This window comes from Onychostoma macrolepis, chromosome 19 (genome assembly GCF_012432095.1).
Source record: "Onychostoma macrolepis isolate SWU-2019 chromosome 19, ASM1243209v1, whole genome shotgun sequence".
Taxonomy (NCBI): Eukaryota; Metazoa; Chordata; class Actinopteri; order Cypriniformes; family Cyprinidae; genus Onychostoma; species Onychostoma macrolepis.
In genome coordinates this window covers 8,546,917-8,563,862 of record NC_081173.1, presented here as the reverse complement: position 1 = coordinate 8,563,862, position 16,946 = coordinate 8,546,917, and the positions used below count along the sequence as shown (strand labels likewise).

The 16,946-nt window shown below is 37.0% G+C and overlaps 2 protein-coding genes across 7 annotated transcripts in view; one reads left to right on the top strand and one right to left on the bottom strand.

The window, feature by feature from the left end:
- Positions 1–12,971, top strand: part of adcy2b (adenylate cyclase 2b (brain)) — an 88,224-nt gene extending 75,253 nt beyond the window's left edge. For 3 of the 6 annotated variants that reach the window (XM_058753961.1, XM_058753962.1, XM_058753960.1), the window contains 10 exons: positions 1,012–1,149; positions 4,442–4,558; positions 5,178–5,362; positions 5,962–6,046; positions 8,162–8,320; positions 8,416–8,562; positions 11,076–11,183; positions 12,024–12,159; positions 12,305–12,429; positions 12,523–12,971. In XM_058753961.1, coding sequence (XP_058609944.1) covers positions 1,012–1,149; positions 4,442–4,558; positions 5,178–5,362; positions 5,962–6,046; positions 8,162–8,320; positions 8,416–8,562; positions 11,076–11,183; positions 12,024–12,159; positions 12,305–12,429; positions 12,523–12,675 — 1,353 coding nt within the window. In that variant the 3' untranslated portion in view covers positions 12,676–12,971. Of the gene's footprint in view, positions 1–1,011; positions 1,150–4,441; positions 4,559–5,177; positions 5,363–5,961; positions 6,047–8,161; positions 8,321–8,415; positions 8,563–11,075; positions 11,184–12,023; positions 12,160–12,304; positions 12,430–12,522 lie in introns of those variants that run through there. The other 3 variants (XM_058753963.1, XM_058753964.1, XR_009267331.1) reach the window with 3 other exon arrangements.
- Positions 12,972–13,303: 332 nt separating this feature from the next.
- Positions 13,304–15,886, bottom strand: cfap90 (cilia and flagella associated protein 90). The gene is made up of 3 exons (XM_058754197.1): positions 14,785–15,886; positions 13,790–13,906; positions 13,304–13,645 (listed from the first exon to the last, which is right to left on the bottom strand). The coding sequence occupies exons 1-3, from the start codon at positions 14,899–14,901 to the stop codon at positions 13,469–13,471; spliced, it is 411 nt and encodes a 136-aa protein (XP_058610180.1). The 5' UTR covers positions 14,902–15,886; the 3' UTR covers positions 13,304–13,468.
- Between the last annotated feature and the right edge of the window lie 1,060 nt (positions 15,887–16,946).

Genomic DNA, 16,946 nt, shown 5'->3' with positions numbered 1-16,946 from the left:
GCTCTATGGAATTTAGTTAAGAGGCGTTCTCAGTTTTGTTTCCCATTTAGCTGATGTGATGTGAGATTTCACATTCAGCCCACTGATTTACAAATATAAAAGAGTGTTAAGGTTATCCAGTAGAAGTGCTGTGTTTTAATATTGAAAGCTATTTTTTGTATAGATGATGTAACTAACGCATGATTGACTGGTGAGAGGGCTTCTCTACCTCTTTTACTTCTTTTTGATTTAAGCCCAAAGCATTCTTGCACATGGTCTAGGTTAAGTGTTTTGTAAAGTGCTTTTTCCACTGCAGTTCCGTTAATACTCATCCTGACAATGTAGAGTCAATAAAGGTTACACGGCCTCTACAAACATTACATTAGTACTGCAATCAGTACAAGGTGGGTTTAACAAACAGATCTCAGTTTCTTCAAGGCCACAATGTCTTATGTCAGATAAAAACATTCAGAGGCAGGGGTTTGATCTTTTTTCATTCAGTTTAAATTTTGCTTGAAAGGATAGTTTATTCAAAAATGAAAATTCTGTCACTATTTACTCACCCTCATGTCATTCCAAAACCTCCTGTTTTCTCTGTGCAAAACAACCACTTTGGTCCCTTTTAGCCTTCACTTCTCTTTCAAAAGCCTCGAAAATGGGTTGCCGTTAAATAGTTGTATGCTAAGCTACTATGCTAAACTGTAATCTTATTGAAAATAATTGAAAACACAAACAATGGGAAAAGTTGTTTCAGCCAATGAAATCGCTTTTGGGGTCCAAGGAGGGTCAGACTCTACAGGGGGAGGAAAACTGTACCAGCTATGTTTTAGAGGGGAAGAAGTCCTTAATTTAGTCAATTGCATTTTTTGTTATATATTCACTCACTGTGAAGTTATGTTTATTAATGTGTCTCTGACTTGTGGGGAACAATCATGACCTTGAGCATTTGGAATAGAAGCAGATATGCTAATGACGTTGGTGGGAGTTAAGCTTATTTTTTTTATTTTATTTTTCTCTCTCTTGTTGCCGTAGCAATGGGGCAAAGCATCCTCCTGCACAATGCCCTGGCTCCCCAGCTCCTCTAAAGTCATCACCAACAAGCCCTGGATAAGACTTGCACTCACCATGGCAACCACTGCACTTATCTTAGTCATGGCCGTGTTCAACATGGTGAGCATCACTACTACTTAATACCTGGTCTGTCAGCTAGATTGGACTGCTTTTAAAATGACTGACATTTATTAGATTCAAATATAATTTGTTATTACTGAGCATGTTCAATAAGATAAATATTCTGTGCTTGCTTTGGTTACGTATTATGCCAATATCGTGAACAGCCCACTGGCTTTATGGTTCAGTAATTCAGGGAACTTTTTAGAAATAAGGGTAATACTAAAATCTTGCTCTTGCCTAGTTTTTCAAACCACTTGTGACCTAAAAGACCTATGTCAAAGAGGATATTTTCCCCAAATAATATTACAAAATATCACTACACTATTAAAGCTCTGTTAGAACTCCCAGTTTTGTGTATATAGAAAATTGGAGGGAACCAAGTACCAAGCCCTGAGGAACCTCGCAGGTAGTTAATGTGATATATAGACACTGTTTAACTTCAAAGTAATCTGAAGAAAATACGTGTGTGGTGGTACAGTTCAGCTATTATCATGCCAAGCTTTGAGAGCTTAGATCAGGTGATTTACAGGTGCTGGTCATATAATTAGAATATCATCAAAAAGTTGATTTATTTCACTAATTCCATTCAAAAAAGTGAAACTTGTATATTATATTCATTCATTACACACAGACTGATATATTTCAAATGTTTATTTCTTTTAATTTTGATGATTAAAGCTTACAGCTCATGAAAGTCAAAAATCAGTGTCTCAAAATATTAGAATATTACTTAAGACCAATACAAAGAAAGGATTTTTAGAAATCTTGGCCAACTGAAAAGTATGAAAATGAAAAGTATGAGCATGTACAGCACTCAATACTTAGTTGGGGCTCCTTTTGCCTGAATTACTGCAGCAATGCGGCGTGGCATGGAGTCGATCAGTCTGTGGCACTGCTCAGGTGTTATGAGAGCCCAGGTTGCTCTGATAGTGGCCTTCAGCTCATCTGCATTGTTGGGTCTGGTGTCTCTCATCTTCCTCTTGACAATAACCCATAGATTCTCTATGGGGTTCGGGTCAGGCGAGTTTGCTGGCCAATCAAGCACAGTAACACTATGGTCATTGAACCAGCTTTTGGTACCTTTGGCAGTGTGGGCAGGTGCCAAGTCCTGCTGGAAAATGAAATCAGCATCTCCATAAAGCTTGTCAACAGAAGGAAGCATGAAGTGCTCTAAAAGTTCTTGGTAGATGGCTGCGTTGACCTTGGACTTCAGAAAACACAGTGGACCAACACCAGCAGATGACATGGCAGCCCAAATCATCACTGACTGTGGAAACTTCACACTGGACTTCAAGCAACATGGATTCTGTGCCTCTCCACTCTTCCTTCAGACTCTGGGACCTTGATTTCCAAATTAAATGTAAAATTTACTTTCATCTGAAAAGAGGACTTTGGACCACTGAGCAACAGTCCAGTTCTTTTTCTCCACAGCCCAGTTAAGATGCTTCTGACGTTGTCTCTGGTTCAGAAGTGGCTTGGTAGCCCTTTTCCTGAAGACGTCTGAGCGTGGTGACTCTTGATGCACTGACTCCAGCTTCAGTTCTCTCCTTGTGAAGCTCTCCCAAGTGTTTGAATCGGCTTTGCTTGACTGTATTCTCAAGCTTGCGGTCATCCCTGTTGCTTGTGCACCTTTTCCTACCCAAATTCTTCATTCCAGTCAACTTTGCATTTAATATGCTTTGATACAGCACTCTGTAAACAGCCACACCTTTCAGTAATGACCTTCTGTGACTTACCCTCTTTGTGGAGGATGTCAGTGTTTGTCTTCTGAATCAATGCCAAGTCAGCAGTCTTCCCCATTATTGTGGTTTCAAAGAACAAGAGATACCCAGAATTTATACTGTAGGGATGGTCATTTATTCAAACTCAAATGTAAATATTCTAATATTTTGAGATACTGATTTTTGACTTTCATGAGCTGTAAGCTCTAATCATCAAAATTAAAAGAAATAAACATTTGAAATATATCAGTCTGTGTGTAATGAATTAATATAATATACAAGTTTCACTTTTTGAATGGAATTAGTGAAATAAATCAACTTTTTGATGATATTCTAATTATATGACCAGCACCTGTACTTGGTCAAAGACTGCAACATAAGACACGTGACACAAAGGCCAGCTAGCTACTTTGTTAAATGGTGCACAATTTTAATTCCTAGCATACATAAACCCATTAGTATTTACAAAATATATGGTAACACTTTTTTTTCGATAGTCCACTATAGACATTCTACTAACAGTAAGTAACTTTGCAGCTACATGTCAACTAGCAGTCATTAGAGTATTAGTAGACTGTCTGCTTAATAACTTCTATCACTTTATTTTGATGGGTCAACAACACACAACATGCTGACTATGAGAAATTTTGCGGGTATATGCTTATTCTACTAAACCTACCCTACCAGTCTACTCTGAGAGTTAGTAGACATGTAGTTGCAAATTAATGAGAATTAGTTGACATGTAGTTGCAAAGTTACTTATAGTTAGTAGAATGTCTAAAGTGGACTGTCAAAATAAATTGTAACCAAAATATTACATGACAAATTCATTTAGACAGCTGGCTGATAAATCAATTGCCAGTTTTTGGCCCAGTTGGAGGGCTTTAGCTGTGGAATCTGTGGTGGTTCACAGTAAAGGGCAGAGTAGAATTAGTGTCAGCTGTCTGGTTGGATTCATCATTGCGGTTAGCGTCACAGTACTAGGGCTCTGGTCCAGTATGGATCTAATGATGTTATCCCTGAGCTCAAGTGATTGGTTGTCCCTGTGGGAGAGAAACATGAGAGGAATGTGACTGAATACTTGGGGTTTTGGTTTCACACATCTAAGATCAAGTGTTACACTGTTCAGCTGGGCTTGTTAGAACTTCGATATTTTGTTCTCTTGCAGTGACAGCCACGCATTTGTAATTGTGGCTTAAGTGTCAAAACATTCTTTGTCCACTGTATTTCTATAATAAACTAATTTAAGTAGTCACATACACCACAGAACAACATGCTTCAAATATCTCAGCATCTTTTCAATTAAATCCTGCACCAACTGGACAAAAACTGTATCCACAGAAGCTTCTATTCTGCCAAAGTTGGCAATTGGTCATCTCTGCTTTTCCCATCTGCTTGCAGCTCATTGATTTTAGTTGAATTTTGCACTTGTGTAAAAAAAAAAAGTGTTATGAACTTCTATGAAACATATTTGTTACAAAATGCAACAGATGTATTTAGCTAAGAATGATGGTGTCTTTCTGCTGTAATGCTCTAAATTTTGTTTTCTCCATCTGTTGGGTTTTAAGTTCTTCTTAGGCGGAGACAGGATGGTAGCATCACCTCCACTCAACATTTCCAACAGCAGTATGGATGGTTCATATGGTCAAAACACAGACTCCTCAAACAACAAGTTCTACTTGCCAGTAAGTTGCAACAAATCTTATCTCATGCCTTTTGCCCACAAATCTCGGTAATTTGCTTCTCAGAAAAGAGTGAACTGAATAACCTTTTATTTACAGACCTACATGAAAACGTATTGTAAATCTTCTGTTGAGATGTTGTTTTCAAAAAAATTCTTTGTATCCGTCTTTGACAGAACAGACTTGCAGTGAATTATGAGTGTCATGAGATAAACCAATTTGTCCCACGCTTGCATCAGTATATAATAAGTCACTTTATGCTGTGTGTGAGCGACTTTGTAGTGACATTTCACAGCTGAAAAATATACCGGAAAATGTGGTTATGCACTGAGAGCTGTATATGAATGTATATCTCTAGATCTCTACAGATATCAAGATGGTGGACAAAAACATCCTCAAGCGTTTTCCTAGAATGATACAGTACATTGGTTAGGAAAAAAAGACTCTTGGTGTATATGACTTTTTTTCAATTCTTAGTAACATCTATTTTGTAATATTTCAGGCTTCTGTTATTAAATACTTAACATTTAAATCCAAGCTTCATAGTTCTCTTTTCATTGATACTGATTGACCCTGATGAATGTACAGATGTGAATCTGACTGGCTGTCTCTGCCCCGGCAGTATTTCATTTACAGCTGCATTCTGGGATTGATCTCATGCTCCGTGTTCCTGAGGATAAACTATGAGCTGAAGATGATAATTATGCTTGCTGCTGTAGTGGGTTATAATATCATCATTCTTCAGACCCACGCCTCCATACTGGATGATTACAGCATGGCCCTCTACAAGACCAAGCAACCAAACCGGTACTGGACTCCCATATGCTCCCCCAAAAAGTTGTCACAAAAAATCTGTAGTTTTATTTATTTGTAGATGACACTTCTTTAATATTTCCATTGCGCACACACACAGTGAGTAAAAGAATGAAGAACTGCACCACATAGATACATCTGGTAACTAGGTCTCTCCAGGGATTATGAGTGACAGGTGCTGCTGCTGAGATGGCAGGCTTTGTTTGGATTAGTCTTTTCGGAGGACTTGACAGTGTAGGACAAAAAAAACATTTTTAAAACAACATTGCATTTCTCTCATAATTATTTTTCCCTGTGGTATTATTGTTGTTTCTTTGTTTCTTTTATTGTTTTTCAGCTTTCCTTGCCTTCATTAAGCATTTCTGAATGGATTAAGCAATGGGTCAAATTGGCCACTACAACTGTCCGTGCAACATTATGACAGTTTATGCCTATACAACATGCCTATGACATAATAAATCTGAATATGGTTAGGCCGACACAGTGTTGCTGAAAAGTCCATATAGCCCATATCCTACTCTCGACACAATACTTTTTTCATTTTTATGTCCTGTTGACTTTTAAAATGTATGTTTCTGTCTGTTCCCCCTCAGGCCGGGTGTTCTTAAAGATTTGAAGACCATGGGCTCTGTGTCATTGTTCATTTTCTTCGTCACTTTGCTTGTGCTGGCCAGACAGGTGAGTCTCTTTCAGTCTGAAATCTTTAGCTTTAACACTGCTATTATACTTGCTCTTTGTTATTGAGGGGTTCATCTAAAGAGTTGTGCTGAATTATTTGTAGTGAGATCCACTGATCCATATGTGACAATTCAGAGGAATAGTGCACCCCAAAATGAAAATTTTCTGAAAATGTATTCATCCTCAGGCCATCCAAGATGTAGATGAGTTTGTTTCTTCATCAGAACAGATTTGGAGAAATTTAGCATTACATCAATAGCTCACCAATGGATTCACTGCAATGAATGGGTGCCATCAGAAAGAGAATCCAAACAGCTGAAAACATTACAATAATCTACAAGTAATCCACACCACTCCACACCACTCCAGTCCATCAACTAACTTCTTTTGAAGTGAAAACTCCATGTTTGTAAGAAACAAATTCATCATTAAGATGTTTTTAACAGTCCTCTGTCCATAATATTGTTTTCTCCAGTGAAAAAGTCATCTTGTCTGAATCATGAGAGAAATATGCACAGATCAAGCACAGATAAGCAAAAACAGTCCAAAACAACTCTAAATGTGAGAGAACAACAGAGGATGGACTTTTTCACTGGAGGAAGCGTTATTATGGATTATGGACTGGTATTTTGGCCTGAAGTGATAATGCCTGATTTTTGGATTTGTTTATTATAACCATGCAGCTTTTAATTTCTAAAGACCTTACAAACATGGATCTTTTCACTTCAAAAGATGTTAACTGATGGACTGAGTGGTGTGGATTATTGTGATGTTTTTATCAGCTGTTTGAACTTTCATTCTGACGGCACCCATTCACTGCAGAGGATTCATTGGTGAGCAAGTGACGTAATGCTAAATTTCTATAAATCTCTTCCCATGAAGAAGCAAACTCATCCACATCTTGCTTGACCTGAGGGTGAGTCCATTTTCATTCTGGTGTGAACTATTCCTTTAAGATTCACTTTAATTTGGAGCTCTTGGAGGTACTTGGAGAGAAAAATCCACCCACAGGAATTACAGCCGTGATGCATGAAGTTTTAGTTTCACCACTGAAATGACAATTTAAAACTAATTTGCTCAGCACATTTTTATGGATGAGTTAATAAAAGCCTTTGAACAAAAATAAAAGCATCACATTTCTACTTTTTACATCTCCAGAATGCACTACCATTGTAAGTGCATCATTATTGTGTGGTATTTGGCAGAATGAGCTTAATTTAAGTGGTACTTTCCTTTAATTAAAGTTATTCAGTTGATTCAATTGTAAAAGATCCCTGAATGTTAATCCAATGAGATTTTAATAATAGACGTTAGTCTAATCTAGAAACAGTCACATCTCACCTTGAAATGTGAACTTTTCAAAAGTCATTTTACAATGAAGCTCAAAGTTTTGTGGCAGCACAATTATGTTTCCAATTTCTTTTGCTTCAGTTATTATCAGCACTCATCGGCCTCTGGCTGCACAATACCATAAAGTTTTCCTGCAAAAAAGCATTTAATAAATACCACTATAAGAAATTGTTTTTCCAAAGTACAATATGGAGAGAATTGTATGTTTTTCAGTCTGTATTGAAACCTTTTCAGTATCTCTACAGGTCGGCCGTGGGTCAGACTTGATCTTTTCACTGTGTGCTTTTAATTCTGTTGCAAGAGGCTATTTGTCCCTAGATAATAGGCCTGTCTGATGAACTCTGTATTTGAAATGTGCAGTTAGGTGAATTCATTTATAAGTAATGCAGTGTTCGGGTTGATCAGGTGATAGGTAAGCCAAAGACTGATTTTTCTCCAAAGCAATGAACCAGACAAAAATAAGCAAAAGCAAATATAGACTGAGTGAGAAAGACTATCAGTGCATACTTAATGCCTTTCAAGGTGCCATTTCCACTGATTCAAGAAATCTTTTTCATGATGAATGTCTGCTGGAACACAAAGCTACAACTCAGAGAAAATTGAAGCAATTTTTCATGATAGCAGCCCTTTATGCAAGAAAAATCCATAAAAATATAAGATGAACTGTCCTTGTGTGCTTTTGATTCTGTTTCTTTGTCATCTTGAAAGCCACATACGGTGATCAGATGTGTACCATCTCTTTACCTCTGTGTCCTCTTGTAACAGAATGAATATTACTGTAGGTTAGACTTCCTGTGGAGGAACAAGTTTAAGAAGGAGTGTGAGGAGATTGAGACCATGGAGAACCTTAACCGGGTGCTTTTGGAGAATGTACTTCCTGCCCATGTGGCAGAACATTTTCTGGGGCGAAACTGGAAAAATGAAGTGAGTGGCGTCCAAATTTCTGAAAACACCAGTTGAAATGCTTCTATTTGTGTCTTTATCATCAGATATATTTTTGTATGCTGTATTTTCGACAGGATCTTTACCATCAGTCGTACGATCTGGTGTGTGTGATGTTCGCCTCCATCCCAGACTTCAAGGAATTTTACACAGAATCTGACGTTAATAAGGAGGGATTGGAGTGTCTCAGGCTCCTTAATGAGATTATAGCAGATTTTGATGAGGTAAACTCAGACACAACCCTATGCTCTTTTTTTCACTTTCAACTTTCACTATGTTGATTTGAGATGCTGTGGAAAGCTACACTAAAGTACTTGTGAAGATATAAATGCCATCTGCGATAACTTGATCCTTCCCCTAAGCCCTGTCTTAAAAATGTTACTGACATACTGCCAGAGAAGCAACTGATATTATGTAATGTATGCCTGCTTAGGTCCTTTGGATAGTTTTAAACAGAATATTTCATAAATGGTCTAAAAATAGCACTTTATGTTAAAAGTTGAGAAAAAATATGCCTTTGAAAAAATAGTCTTTGTGTTATCAGCAGTTTCAGATAAATCCACCCATAAATGGCACATAAAAATAAAATGAACTCTGGCTTCTTTACATGACGTTTAGACGGTCTCTTCCAGTTTAGGTGGGAGGTTCTTGGCTAGAATAAGCAGAAAAGTGGATCAGACTAGTCAAAAGTCTGGCTTTTGAGATAAGAGCAATTATGTAATACTTACTTTAATAGCAGAACTAAGTTCTAGTTTAAAAGCTTGACATAGTAACAGTAAAAATGGGGGCAGGTTTTTATAAAGGATCAAATAACGGCCACAGAGTTTTACTTATATAAATGAAATCATACTAGTTTTCATGTTCTTTTGATTCTTTTTAAAGGCTGCAGATACAAATCTAGACAGAGCAAGCTGATCAAGCAAGTCCTAGCAATTACATCATTTGGTATATGGCACAAGCTGATTGGCCTCTGCTGATTCTGCAGCCAATAAGATTGCTTGTTTAACATTTAAATAGTTTGGTTCGGTGTTCGCTGTAAGATGGTACCTCCACCTCCCCTAGCACCACCTGTCTAGTTCTTGTACGGGATTTATGTATGCATATTTTTGCAGCTGCAGCTTATATTATGTGCTCACAGCAGTGTCTGTGTGCCTACGCTCTTATAAATAAAGGTTACAAAGGGGTGTTTTCACAGCAGTGCCGTAGAAGAACCATTTTGGGCCAACGGATTCCCATTTTCCACAAGTTGGTATGATTGTTTAGGGTCTTCATGAAATGTCTGCAATATACTTTGGTTAAAATTCCTTAATGGTCATGTAAATCAACACCCTTTTTACCTTGTCAAAAACAGCTCTGTTCACAGTGACCCATTTCGGTGCATGTCTCTTTAAATGATAATGAGCTAGTGCTCACCCCACCCCTCTCTTCTGTTTTTTTGTGTATTTGGTGCTTCCTCAGTGGCTCTGATGTCGGGAGAAAATGAAGACCGTTTTGTTCACTTTTACATCCAACTACAAAACACCTGCATTGCTTACGAAACGTTGTCGTTGCTACAGCTGCTTGAGCACGGAGAAAATGGCGGACAACTTACAACTGGCTGAGGGCGGAAATATGCTAATACGGGACAGTCCGTCAGCAGTCGTGGGCTTGATCATTGAGACTGTTTAGGTTTTTGGGGGATTAAAAAAAGAAGAAGTGAATGGATTTTTATCTTTGTGGGGTGGTTGTGTCCACACACTGCTAAGACACATTTATATGCAAACACCAAGTAAAAGTAATTTTGCATCCTAGTCCCTTTTAAAAAAGCCATTTGTTCTTTGTGTGAAGAACATTGTAATGATCTGAAGAACTTTTTTCCACTATAAAGAACCTTCTGCATAGTTATAAGGTTCCATGGATGTTAAAGGGAAAATTCACCCAAAATTTTAAATTCTGTCATTAATTACTCACCCTCATGTCGTTCTAAACCCATAAGACTTTCGTTCATCTTCAGAACACAAATTAAGATATTTTTGATACTTTCTGATCCTCCATAGAGAGTAAGGGTCCTACTATGTTCATAACCCAGAAAGGTACCAAGAACATCTAAAATGGTCCATGTGACATCAGTGGTTCAATTGTAATTTTATGAAGCCATGAGAATAGTTTTTGTGCACAAAAAAACTAAAATAACGACTTTGTTTAACAATTCTCGCTGCTGTGGATGTAGATTACGCAGAGAGGAAAGCACACGCATGCGTCATGATACTCTCCATAATGAAGGCCGAGGGTGACTCAGGGGAGAAGAATTGTTGAATGAAGTCATAATTTTTGTTTTTTTGCACACAAAAATTATTCTCGTAGCTTCATAAAATTACGGTTGAAACACTGATGTCACATGGACTATTTTGTCGATATTCTTGGTACCTTTCTGGACCTTGAACGTGGTAGTTCCCTTGCTGTGTATGGAGGGTCAGAAAGCTCTCGGATTTCATCAAAAATATCTTCACTTGTGTTGTGAAGATGAACGAAAGTCCTACGAGTTTGAAATGACACGAGGGTGAGTAATTAATAACAGAATTAAAATTTTTGGTGAACTTACCCTTTAAAGGTTCTTCAGAAAACCACTGATGCCAATAAAGAGTGTAGAATGGGCAGTATGAAGTCTATACTTGCTATGCAGCTGAAGCAACATCAGATCTAGTCTGCCGAGATCAAATACATGAACATCTCTTCTTAATTATTTTGTTTACAACAGTTGCTGTCAAAACCCAAATTCAGTGGCGTGGAGAAGATCAAAACGATTGGCAGCACATACATGGCTGCAACGGGGCTGAATGTGACCTCTGGACCAGAGTACGCACAGGTACAAATTTGAGCTCTTGTGTTCAGTCCTAAATTATAATTCTCATAAGGATTACACTGGATTGAGTCTCATTAGACCTATTGTAGGACCTGCCTGTGGTGCTGAGAGCTTGATTTGTGCTTCTTGCTTGAGAGTCTCAGGGTCAGTGTTGGGCAATAACTAGTTACTAGTAATTTAGTTAATGTAATAATATTACTTTTTGCAGTAACTAGTAGCGTAACTAATTACTAATAATATTACAGTTACCATCTATAAAACAGCTTAGTTAGTTACTTTTGATGCCTCAACCCCGTGGATTTAAAATCCAACAATCAAATAATTCCTAGATTTATTTTTATAATTTACACGACTCGCACATGCATGTGATGTCCCCAGTGCTGCAGGCAAGCTTGGAATATGGAAAAGCTTACATTCAGCAGATAGAAATATTGCATTATATTGATTTTGTCAGGAAAAAAAGATGATCTGAACACTGTTGAGTTTAAAGTTGTGGCTTTACTTTACTCTGGCATTACATCCCACCCACATCCCTCTGGTCAGCATGTGGTACATTATATTACTATAATTAAACATCTCAGAAAATTAAAGAGTTTCTTACAAACTTGTGTGATTTGATAAAATACATAATGTCATATAATCATATATGGGTAACGGAGAAATTACAATTAGCTTCAAGCTACACATTAATGAGATGAATACAACACTTCTACTTGAATGCCACTATCAATCACTATTAAGTGTTACTAGTGTAACTAATAATGAGTAATATATTACATTCTTTGAGTAACTAGCCCATCACTGCTCAGGGTGTAGTCAACACTGAAATTTGTGCATTGATAGTGCCCTGTTCATATTCTGAAGGACCACGACCGGCAGTACATGCACATTGGAACAATGGTGGAGTTTGCGTTTGCTTTGGTGGGGAAGCTTGACGTCATCAACAAACATTCCTTTAATGACTTCAAGCTGCGAGTGGGTAAGCAGAGCCCGTCAGCACTTTTACACCCAGCAACATTTTGTTTGCCTTTCCTATTTGGCAGAGAGTCTCGTAATAGCCTTGTGGTACAGACTTTATAACAGATTCAAAATGTGTGAAATGTTTCCGGCTTTTCTCTCGCCAGGAATAAACCACGGCCCAGTAATTGCAGGAGTAATCGGAGCACAGAAACCACAGTACGATATCTGGGGGAACACTGTGAATGTAGCCAGTAGGATGGAAAGCACAGGGGTGCTTGGGAAAATACAGGTCGATCCTTGTTCTGACCTACTTACTTCGCATGCCTGCTGAATTATTTATGGGTTTTTCAGTGGATCACATCTAGTGTGCTTCCTTCCACAGGTCACCGAGGAGACGAGTCGGATTTTGCAGATGTTGGGCTACATGTGTTCCTGTCGAGGGATCATCAACGTGAAGGGCAAAGGGGAGCTCAAAACCTTCTTCGTTCACACTGAGATGACACGATCCTTATCACAAGGGAATGTAATGCCTTAAACCTCAGTCACACACCAGTCAGTCATTGACCTGATTAAAACATGTACAGTTCAATATAACGTTGGCCTATTGTAGTGGAGCTCTACAGCGTTCTGTTTGCACCACATACACTAGATTATTTGCATTGCTTTATAAGTAATGGATGGCTCAGAGGCTCTGTGTAACCCAGACTTGTAATTGTGTGTTGCTCAATCCATAATTTAAAGCAGCAGAGATTTTGTAAAATAAAGACAATTAACAAAGGTGGCCATGTTTTGATGCTATCATTTTGTTATCCATTAAAATTTATATATAAATGTGAAAGTCTCTGTCTATGAATTTTAAATAGGCTTCATATGAAAGTCTTAAATCCGCATTAAAAAAAAAATTATAGAAACTAGTCATTGGAAAAATGTACTGTGTATATTTATTATGTATATATAAATACACACATACATGTATATATTTAAATATTAATATTTTATATATAAATATAACATTTTTCTTATATACATGCATGCGTGTGTATTTATATACACATAATACATATACACATAATATCAATTATTTTATAATATTAATAAATTAATATTGCAGCACATTTATTCTCTTTTTTAGGCATGAATTATGACATGAGCATGTTGACAGATTGTTTTTTTTATTCACCCTGTAACATCAAAAACATTCATGTGATTAATACATATTATATTGTATGGATGTTAGTAACAATCTGCTCTGCTTGTAGCATCAGACATTTGTTTTGACATTGACTGTAATGTGCAGTGACAGATGCGACCAGATGTAAGAGACACATTTAGACAGGTGTCACAGATCCATAGCCTTCCTCCACGGTCCAGGTGATCCCATTCTTATTGTAGAAATCAGAACGAATGTGAGCAACACGAGCAAAGCTCCTCCCTGAGTCGTGCTGCAGCGGTGAAGATCGGCCATACACAGATGAGGACAGAACAGGTGCTGGTCTAGATGATTCCTAAGATGGGAAGTTTAGACGAAATGTATTGGGATCTAGTTCCTCTAGAGAGCATTGTTCAAAAAAAAAAAAGAACAACACACAGTGCATGGACTGCCGAGCTGACATGGATGGATCTCTGTGGAGTTTTGAGAAAAAGCGCACCTCACTGAAGATGTCCAGGCCCCGGGATTTGGCATGTTTTCTGTCATCACGGTGGAGTTTGTTATCATAGTCCTCAGTGCTCTGATGTAAGCAGTCATACAGAGACCTCTCTGGGGCCTATAGTATGAGACAAAGGGACAAATTTGGCTTTAGAAAATGTGTACCAAAACGTATTTGGTCCAATGATATCAGTATTTTGATCTACGGTGCACCTAAAGGATGTTTAGACCTTAAAATATATATAAATGTCATTAGTAGCATTTATAAAAATATAAATACAAAAAAAATCTTAAATTGTAAAACTACATTTTAACTATAGGCCTACAATGGATACATTTATTGTGCATATTGAACATTTGTTTGCAAATGCCACAAAGATTAATATTTTATATCTAATGAAAAAACTCCCTGTGGTGAAAATTAAGTTTTTAACGTTGTTTATGTTGTTTAATATGCCTAAAGAAGAAGAACCATTCCAGTAAAACGGTCTTAGAAATGTGGTTTGAAACATTTTACCATTGAAACGTGTGTAAAGTTGCAGGGCTTTTCATATCATTAGCATATTATTGGAACATGGTTTGTGTAAATTAAGCAACACATAATTAGTTGTTTAGTAACGTATTAAAGTCGAATGCTAACGATATCAATACCGTTACGTTGTACATAAAATACATATTCTTGTAAAGTGACTTATCCACAACCATGTATAATTCGCTCTTTCTCTACTAATAGAAATCAGTTTAATCTTAAACTGACACTTGTCTTTGTGAAGTGTTTATTAATCGAGTGAGTCGGTCCGCTGATTTGATTGAATGGAGGCGGGGCTAATTTGCATATTCAACCGCGTATAGTAAATGAGTTAGGGGTGTAGAGTTACATTCAAGCCATTTTAAAGCATAAAGTGGCGTTTAATATGGCATTTTGATAAACAAACATGAGTTTTAAGTGATAAACGTAGTGACAGCAGGAGGACTTGAATGAACAATGCCTCTTACCTTGGGGCTGCAGTTGAAATATCGCATTTCTTTGGGCTCTGTCCTTCTGGGCGGTATAAAGCTGAATACTGACAGCGTGGAAAGCGGTTTAGACTTCGCTTCAGATAATACGTCCATTACAACTGTTGCACTTCTGTCTCTGGAGAGCTGGAGTAAAACCTCCACCGACGGTGACACCTCGGCGTCTGTGGTTGCTAGGAAACTTCTGGAAAAGTCACGTTCCGGTGTTTATACCGTTGGAAGCGAGAAATAAAAGGTGTTTTTAATTGCATGACAAAACGACAAAGAAAAGCAATTAGTACGTGGACAAAAAAGCATTGTACAGCTAAATTTTGCTGCTAAATTATTTATTAATGGACTGTTTCGTCGTTTTATTTAGTTACATTTTAAAGCATGATTAAAACAAACAGCTTTAAATGTTTATTGCAGATTTTTACAATCACTTAGGTCACATTTTTTTAATAGTTAGGTCACTATTTCAAAACTCAACCAACTTCCAGCTTGGCACAGCAGTTAATTGCATATTCAAAATGTAGCCTACTAAAACTAACAAAACAATTAATGCAGGTTTCAAATCAACGCATTCTTCCATAATAATCGCAAAGCTAGTCACCCAACAAGTACTCTGTCAATTACTAACAATGAATGACCTACACACACACACTCACTAACTAACTAATAACAGGTGGCATTATACAATGCTTTCTTTTGTTAAATTTCTTTAAAAAACACAAATGACATTTTCTACTGTTAGAATTCACTGCAGTGTATGTTGCATGGTCATGTTTACATTACAAATTATTAATAGGTGTCCCTTTCTGTACAGATGGTAATAAAACTGAAAGACTATACATCAACTACATCTAATTGTTTTGCTAGTATTTCATTTTTAGATTTAGAATAGGCTATATTTCATTTTGGTATTACTGTCTGCACATTTAGCAAACTGTTGTTTTATTCAGGTTTGTACAATGCTAGGTTTTGAACAGGTTTTGAAAATAGTATAAATGTGCAAATTGCCTGTTGGATTCATGTAATTTTAGAGATGCAGTCATTGAATACATTTTGTGCCAAAGCAGTGATAAATGATCCACAGGTTAACCCACATAGACTGCTGTTCTGTGAACAGTTTTGAGAAAGTATCAATACACAGAACTTTGTGATTGTAAAAAATAAATAAATTTAAAAATAAATTTAAAAGTGATTTATTTGTATTTTTATGTTCAAAATCGTAAACTGATACTTTTTCCTTCTTTTATGTCCTTCATAAACACCTCCAACTTCACAACTGAACTCCAAGTTTCCTTCTGTAAATATGACTTTGCATACTTATTGTCCTAATATTAAGGATGTCATCCAGTTATATTTATTTGTGCGTTTGCAGGCAAAAAATGTATGGCATGTACAAATGTGTGTGTGTGTGTATGTGTGTGTGTGTGTGTGTGTGTGTGTGTGTGTGTGTGAGAGAGAGAGATGTCTTATTGGTCCCTCTCTCTTCCCTGAATGGTGCACTTCCAGAAGGAAGCAGTGGAGGAACATCTCTTGCTAAAACTGGAGAAAGACAGAGAAAAAAAATGAGTGAATTGGTAGAACCAAATCAGCAGAAGTCATTTTTCAGACATTTCTGTCTATCTTTATGGGAAGAAATGGCATATACAATGGTGGCCAAAATTATTAGAACTCTAGTATTTTCACCAGCTAAAAAAAAAAAAAAAAAAATTGTTTTAAGTCAGTTATTTCTATCTTTTGTAGCCTGTCAGTAGGAAATATCAGTTTACATTTCCCAAAATTATTTTTGCCATTAATTATAATAACCAGTGAGATTTTTGTCTGACAACAGCCAGTGCTCCACACAGAGATCTGATCTGATCATCATCCAGTCTGTCTGGAATGACATGAAGAAACAGAACAAACTGAGACAACCTAAATCCAGAAGAACTGTGGCAACGTCTCTAAGATGCTTCAAGAAACCTTCCTGCAAAGCTACAGCTACTGTTAAAAGTTTTAGGCACTTGTGTAAAAATTCTGTAAAATGAGGATAGGCTACTGTCAAAAATAATGTCATAGGCTAAATAGATTTTCTTTATCAATTAACTTCTATTAACTAAATTAAATCAACAAATCAACATCAGCTTTTGCCCTAGGTGCACTTGCGCATAGTT

Bases quoted from the DNA above. Each gene is read 5' to 3' on its own strand.
- cfap90 (XM_058754197.1), bottom strand. From the start codon at position 14,901: ATGGACGTATTATCTGAAGCGAAGTCTAAACCGCTTTCCACGCTGTCA. The intron at 13,907-14,784 runs GTAAGAGGCATT...CTCATACTATAG, and splicing joins ATTTCAACTGCAGCCCCAAG to GCCCCAGAGAGGTCTCTGTA. The intron at 13,646-13,789 runs GTGCGCTTTTTC...TTCCCATCTTAG, and splicing joins GCCTGGACATCTTCAGTGAG to GAATCATCTAGACCAGCACC.